The sequence below is a fragment of the Scyliorhinus torazame genome, chromosome 2 (assembly GCF_047496885.1).
Source record: "Scyliorhinus torazame isolate Kashiwa2021f chromosome 2, sScyTor2.1, whole genome shotgun sequence".
In the NCBI taxonomy this organism is placed as follows: Eukaryota; Metazoa; Chordata; class Chondrichthyes; order Carcharhiniformes; family Scyliorhinidae; genus Scyliorhinus; species Scyliorhinus torazame.
Window position 1 is genome coordinate 357,074,067 of NC_092708.1, and position 7,995 is coordinate 357,082,061.

General features: G+C 38.3%; 1 protein-coding gene across 4 annotated transcripts in view; it reads left to right on the top strand.

Moving 5' to 3' along the window:
• snapc1b (small nuclear RNA activating complex, polypeptide 1b) overlaps nucleotides 1–4,940 on the top strand; it is a 79,056-nt gene extending 74,116 nt beyond the window's left edge. For all 4 annotated transcript variants that reach the window (XM_072491992.1, XM_072491966.1, XM_072491983.1 and 1 more), the window contains exon 11: nucleotides 1,150–4,940. In XM_072491992.1, coding sequence (XP_072348093.1) covers nucleotides 1,150–1,187 — 38 coding nt within the window. In that variant the 3' untranslated portion in view covers nucleotides 1,188–4,940. The remainder of the gene's footprint in view (nucleotides 1–1,149) is intronic.
• The last annotated feature ends 3,055 nt before the right edge of the window (nucleotides 4,941–7,995 follow it).

Sequence of the window (7,995 nt, forward strand, 5' to 3'; positions counted from 1 at the left end):
TAATACCGGACAAAAGATTTCACAATAACTATTCTGTTAGTGGCAGAAAAAAGTATTTATAAAAACAGAATGCTTAATAGCAAATAGAGGGTTTGCAGCCCACAGACCTGAACCGTTAATTATTTTTCTCTCCACAGATGTTACCTAACCTGCTGAGTATTTTGGGAATTTTCTGTTGTTATTTATCATTGATAATGGTTATTGATCTAGTTAGTTCCCAAGTCTGGACAAATGCAGCTCTGCCCGCCCCCTCCCCTCGCCCAAACTTGGGGGAATTTATAGCGGTGTGGAATGTACCCTGGAAAACACAAAATTGGTTAATTTTAAATTAACTTTCTCATGCTTCACAATCCTCTTGAAAATTAGAAATGCAAGTAACACAGCGTTTTAAACAGACCAACCGGACCTAGCTTCCCCAAAAGCTAATGGCTGCTCTTTCTTCCTCATCTCCCCCATGTGTCTAAACAAACTAACCACACTTCTGCATCTTCCCAAGATCCTTTTACTCTTTCCCACATGCCATTCAGATTTCTTACCATTTGTGATCAATGGCTCAATATAATGTGAGCAACAATTCCCAATCTCCTGTTTGGAGGCAAGGCCTTACCTATACTAATTTTGGTCCATGATTTCTGACAGTGACCCCAGAATGCTGGCCTCCCGCATGGAATGTGGACATGTGGCATGGACATTGGGGAGAACCACTGTGACACCAGTTATCAAGAAGTTTGTGAGAAAATGGGGCTGTTTTTTCCTCCTCTTGGTGCACTGTTGTACTGCTCTTTTCAATCAGTTGCTGAAGCTTTAATGGCAGTTACCTGTTCTTCATTTATACTCTTCTGTTTTAACTGTACAATTTGAAACCAGCATTTTTATGACTGGAGGCAGAAGCCCTAGGAATGAATCTGTTTATTTTCCAAGCAACAACACTTTTAGGAATACATGGCTTTGGGTTTATATACTGACTGAAAATCAGGCCCAGGAGGACAGCACACACATTGGTAGGTCACTGCTGAGATTATTTAGGAAATAACCTTTCCATGGTCATCACTGCTGGACATCAGAATCAACCCATCAATTGGTTGCATTTCGCTAGACTGTTTTAGTTGAGTTACAGATGCCTCATGCTAAAGTTCTGTTTGTTTGTAGATTTTCCAGCACCCAAGAAGAGACGGCGACAGCGATGAAATGGATGTGGAATAACTTTAGCTACTGAACACCAATCTCTGCAATTCCAGTGATGTGGCCAAAAATGAAGTTAACCTCTGTTGCAGCCATATGTATCAAAGACTGTGAGCAGTGGGCTGCCTGATTCAATAATGCACATTAAAATGCAACGGTTTCTTCTGACTGAAAATGTAAATGAAAATATTATTTTCCGTTATTATAGATACTCTGTTGTCATTTGGCAACAAATCTTCTGTTATTATGGACACACTGTTGTCATTTGGCAACAAGTCTTGAATTGTGCCCCAGTAGTGAATTGTAAAAAGGTCCCCGAGTTGTTTGTAAACCCTCGATAATGCATTTTTTCTGTTTGACGTTAAATATAGCAGGAGTATGATTTGGTTTACTTCCGATTTCTGATTACATCAGATTTTCGGCATTTGGATAACCTTTTGAGAAAGTGTTATTCCTCTTCTGTTTCTGTGGTATTATACTTATTAATACATTGATACTGATTGGTCAATATAAGACTTTTAGAAACTGTTTTGGATATGTGTAACTTTGTTTTCAGGATGTTTCAATCCAAAGTCTCCAAGCTGATCCTTGAAAACTAAAATATAATTTGAGTTGATTCTCCAATGGTCACTTTGTACTGGTCCTGCATCTTTACCCATGTTAGAGTTATTCCATCCAATGCATGCACGCTGGCCTCACCTATAATACCTTTTCTTATAGTTACTCCTCAGCACATGCAGGTGGGCAAACTCATTCTAGCAGGCATTGTTTTTAAATGATCAGTATCAGCCGGTAATATTTTTTAAGTGACATCCCTTGCTTCGAAGCAGTAGTCTGTTCATATGTTTTGTCATCTGGGAGTCAGTGTGTCGAATTAAATTTGTGATGCACAACAATATAATTCAGAGTAACATTGCACATTTTTAAACATTGATCCTATATTTATCAGGATGCATAATAAGCTAGTAACATTGAGATAGTGTAAGTAGCACACATTTTCCAATGCTGTTGCAACCCATTGTCTTACTTGATTCCAATGTCCTTTATTATTTTGAAAGATATCACGGCAGAGAGCAGCTAATACTATGATTGTAATGAGTCTTTAACAGTTATACGGTCAAATTGCTTATTTGTCCTGCTATGTTTCCACCATTCCACATCTTCGCCTGGGTTTCATTTCTGTGGTTGGTGGTGGCCCTCAGGCATTTGCCTGAAGTAATATTTTGTAAATGATGCAAAAAAATTAGTGTTGACAGACTGATTATTCAAAGCCTTTGCCCACCTTATTCTCACTTAACATTCATTTATTTACTTTCAAAATGTAGTTGGTTGGGTTTTGATTGTAGCCTTTGAACATGGAGGCTGATATTTAGCAACCTTGACTTGATAGAGAAATGGCAACTTGAGACTGACTACAATTCCAGCTTCAATGGTCAGTGCAATTCCCCACTGACCACTTGAGGGAAAAATGGAAATATTTTATTTGTTTTAGTTATGCACATGCTGAAACTGAATTAATTATCCTTGATTCCAAAATTGAGTGGCTGTAAATTCTACGGAAGAATTATAATGTGGTAAAAAGTTTGAGACTGAAGCAAAATTGAATGACCATCTTACCAAAATACGCAGGATACAAAAATGGTTTTTTTTTTTAAAAAGCTCCAAAAATTTACTCTGTGGGATTATATTTGCAGGTTACAAATGTTAGGGTAGAAAAAATAGAGCTCCCCTCCCTTTTGAACGCATCAGACATTTAATAGGTAAGCTATCACCCAGTCATATGCAGAGTAAAGCTTCCAGTGTTGTGCTTCAGCAATATCTGAATTAAAAGAATATCTTCAACTGTGCTAGTGACATTTTTCTTAAATCCAATCTTTTTGACTGAGATTGACCATTGGTGCAGAACTACGGTCATTACTGTGCAGTGCGCTCATTGCTAACGCGACTGCACTAGAATGTTGCTATTACCAGAAAGTAGAGTTGTGCATCCTATCAGCTTGATTTGGATTCAGCCCCATATTCTAATTCGCTCCAGTCTCTTACTGTGTAATCTATCAAATAGCACAGTGCATCATCTTGACTACCTCCTAAGTTTTAATTTCTGGAAATATTTACATTTATAACTTAACTTTTCAATCTTCACAAAATTAAAAGATTTTTTTTACAAGTTGATCTTTTTATAAATTGTAACCTCAATTTCCTCTATATATTATTGGACTTGAATGAGAATGTTGTAGAGAATGTTGTAAACCATGTTTTTTTCCCAATTATTTTCCTCTGCTCTGTCAGCAGAATTTAATAAAAGAATCTTCCTTAACCTCTTTCAATTGGTGATATATTTGTATATTGGGTGGTGCAACTTGAGTGCAACCATTGACAACCGGAGCAAAATCAGGTACCTCTCAAATTTGGCCCTGGTTGTTGCTGGAAGTGCAAAGATTTGGAGCAATTGTAGGAGGATATTGAAGAATTTCCATAGCTCAAGGAGTGCTCTATTAACACTGGTTCCAGAAGTGATGGTTAAACTGCACTGGGTTTTTCATTTAACAAGGGACAATGTTTCTGACGACAGCACAGTGTGGGTGATAATTGTACAGTTAAGCTGCTAACTTATGGGTTAATGCAGAAGGTTGGGGTTCTGGCATAAACATGAAGATCTAGTTTGAACATGGATGAACATTATAAATTTGAGGTACTGGATGATCGAGCCAAAGTAGACCAGTGGGGATGGGGTGAGTGAGATTTGGTGCAGGATACGAAATGGGCAGTGAAGTTTTGGGTTAAGTGGATGGGAAGCTAGCAGATAAGTATTGGAACTGTTCAGTCAAATGGCAAAGTCAATGATGGGAATTGCAGCAACAGATTAAAGGGAAGTAGGTTTGGTAGTGGTAGAGGTAGTAGCCAGTAGTCTTTGTGATTGTGTGTATCAGGAAATAAATTCAGTTCTGGATCAAATAAGACACACAGGTTGTGACAGTGCAATAAAGTCTGAGTAATTATGCTAATACAGTTTCAGTATATCACAGGCAACATTTTAATAATGGTTTGTTTTTGACTGCTATTTCAGCAAGTTAGCAGGGTCACATTGTAGCTAAATAGCATGACAATGAAGCTTTCACTATCACTATATTTCCTTAACGATCATGTAGCAGCATACCCAAGAATACTGGATGTAATTCTTGTTATTGAGCTAGTGCGTGTCTCGCGCTGAATTTATTATTCAGCAGTTTGTCTTTTGGTGATTCGTAGCTATGGAGACATTTTATATCACATCATGGGATGCGGGCATCACTGGCAAGGCTTTGCTCGCCTTGAATTGCCATTGAGAAGATGGCGGTGAGCTGCCTCCTTGATCCACTGAAGTCTGTGTAGGTACCCCCACAGTGACGTTCGGTAATGCGTTCCAAGATTTTAACCCAATGCCTAATGAAGGAACAGCAATCCATTTCCATGTCCTGCTATGTGTTAGAAGACTTTAACCGGTACATAGCTCCAGCACCTTTACTGCAGGTCGTGTAACATGCAAATAGTTATGATAAACAATGCTCCTTGAAAAATCCCATGTTACAGCTCTTGTATGGTAGGGAATTCATTTTTAAAAATATGCCAATATCCCCAATGGCAATACTTGTGTTTATGAATAAGAGGTCACCTATTTTGCATACTTTTCTGACACATATAAAATGAGCATTGTGTATGCACATGTATAAGTGTGTGTTTGGGTTACAAATAAAATTCTGTAAAATTGTTAGCCTACAGATGATGTGTATATGATTTCTGCTTTTTGATTGACTCAATGTGCTTTTTCAGTGCTGGTTCTAAACAGATGTGACATGCCTTTGAATGCTGTAATACTGTTCATTGCAAAACTCCTACACATAATGCAGCAATATATGTCAAAGGATAAATTTAGGTGTTATGATTTTTAGTGTTTAGTCTAGCAGTACCTACAGTTTATATTGTCACTTGTTTTACTGCAAAATGGTTGCTAATTCAAAGCAATACAAATGACGCAGTAAAATTCTGGAATTAAAGTGCATTTCTGATTCCAGTGGTGGGTGGGTGACCTACTCCCCAAATAACGTGGAAGATTGTCTCTTTATTACATTGACTTGTTACTAGATGCTTAATGAAGCGCAGCATCAAATTGGATTTAAAAATTGCTCCTCCAGCGTGGGCATTTTATCAGTGAACACAAGTTCACTATTCTTCCAAAAAAGGTTTTCTGGGGTCAGTCAAAACATTGATCATTTTAAAAATTTCTTTCATGGGATGTGGGAGTTGCTGGCTGGACCAGCATTTGTTGCCCATCCCTAATTGCCCTTGAACTGAGTAGCTTGCGGGACCATTTCAGAGGGCATTTGTCAACCACAGCTGGAGTCACATGTAGGCCAGACCAGGTGAGGACAGAAGATTTCCTCCCTTAAAGGACAATTCGCAAACCAGAACCAGAAACTATCATTTCATGGTCATCATGAGACTTTTAATTCCAGATTTTAAAAAAAATTGAATTTAAATTTCAACCCCAGGTCCCCAGAGCATTATCGCAGGTGTCTGGATTACCAACCCAGTGGAAATACCACTACACCATTGCCTCCCTTACCTTGAGATTCCAAGTATTCATTTAGAATACCTTTAATTTTAATTTTGCCATTTTCCTACCACTGATGTAAGGTTAGTGAATGCCTCCCTCCAGTCGTTTTACATGACATGTCTAAAGAATGTTCCAAAATTATGTTTAATTCTTCTGTTACATCCCCACAAAAATCCATCAATATTCTGGGTGCTTACTACTGTATAGTCATGGATACTTACTGTTCTTTGTACTCACTTTTAGCTTCCATTATATTTTTCCCCTATTGTAAATTGATATTTTTCGCAGCCCTGTTTCTTTCACTCCCCTGTTTCATGCCAATGCCATTTAGAACCTAATCTGATTATTTTCCCACAGAGCTATGATACTGGAAATCACCTCTCATTTTCCACTTTAGGCTTCCTTGTAAGAGTTACATCAATCTTGAATTTAAATATCTCACTGTTGCACCCTGGCCTGTGAAAATCTGGTTCAAATCTGACCAGCAATTCATGGTTGTGGAGGATGCGTTCATTAAATGGACAAATTGGTTGATTATCAACCTGTAAATCCTGCCAATGTCAGGCAGTAGGAGCGGGAGAGTCTCCTGGTCATCAGCCATACTTGATGTATACCATTGCACAGCAGTTCGCAAGTGCTGAGCTGGCCAAATCCCAAAGGGAGACTTGAAACAGCTGCCAGAATAGTTTTGCAATTTGTGTATTATGAGGAGGTTTTCTGAAGTTGACCAATTGTGTTAATTTTATATTAAAGTTAAGCATTTATTAAAATAAAGAGACATGAACATTACAGTTAAAGCACAAGAATACATTTACACAGTTAACTACCTTTTGTTTTGCATTTTCAAAAGGATGTTGGTTTAAAATAAACTCGGACCTAATTTTCTGCTCTCCCAACCCCTTTGATGACAACAGTCCTTCTAGATTTTCTAAGTTCAAAAGGTGTTGCCTGTACCACCCATGTCAACATATGGCACTTCCTTGCCCATTCACCCAGTATACAGTCTGTACTGAACCCTGCAGTAACTATCATTTATGCGAAAAGGCTTTTATAAAATAGCCACTCATTCATAAAACTTTCATTTATGACAGTCCTATAAAAATGGCAATCATTCAGATTCTTTAAAGTACCTGCGACAGTAACTGCAAACACTTGAAACCTCTTTATCTTACAACCAGAGTGAAAGCTATCAATCAAAGTTTTTCCCTGGTTTGCAGCTGTTTCAACAGACTAATGGATGTCAGGTTGCTCCATTCTGAATTCAGATCAAGTAAAGACAAAGCAAATATGTTGTGAAGAGACGGGTAATGAGCCATGGTTCGTCATGTTCATTTCAGTTGTGTGAAGGATTACATTTTTTGGGAAATTATAACAATTTGTTCCGGTCTTTGATAACTGTGGGGTTTTCACTTTCTCTCCTTGTCCGCTTGGATTCCCTCCGAATACTCCATTTCCTCCCACAGTCCAAAGATGTGCAGGTTAGGTGGATCAGCCATGCTAAATTGCCCCTTAGTGTACAGGGATCTACAGGTTAGGTGGGGTTGCGATGCTATGGCGGAGAAATGGGCCTAGGTAGGTTGCACTTAGAGTGTCAGTGCGGACTTGATGAGTCGAATGGCCTTCTGCACTGTAGTGAATCTATGATTCTATGAAATGGAATAATAAAAAGCGATGGAAAAGTATGGACAACTTTTTATTTTTAAAAAGACTCCATTGCAAAACCGATATTTATTATCTCAATTTTAAAAAACTGCAAATCTGAAACCGAAACACAAATTACTGGAACTGTTTTCAAGCTGATATCAATATATTTTTGTTCGAAGAGGGTGCTAATGGATACAAAGGAAACATGATCTCATAGAATTGAGTTATAATCTAATCAGCCATAATCTAATAGAATGGTGGACCGGGCTTGAGAGACTGAATATCCTGTTCCTAAATATGTGTATAGTAAAACTACTTGGTAGTATGAAATCCATTGCTCTAAAATATGCTCCATGCTCTTTTGAGACGATATTTGGAGGTCCATTTGCAACAGGACAGAGATCCCTTTTTGCCCCCTTATTAATGGGCTGCCTCCTTAAGCAGACCTCTTCTGAGGCATCCTGAAAGGAGCAGCATGCTATGGTAGAGGGGGAATCCTTACTTTGTGTGTCCCTCTTGTTTCTTCTCCATCATATGGAAGTGTTTGTGGTGAATTCATAGAATTCCTACAATGC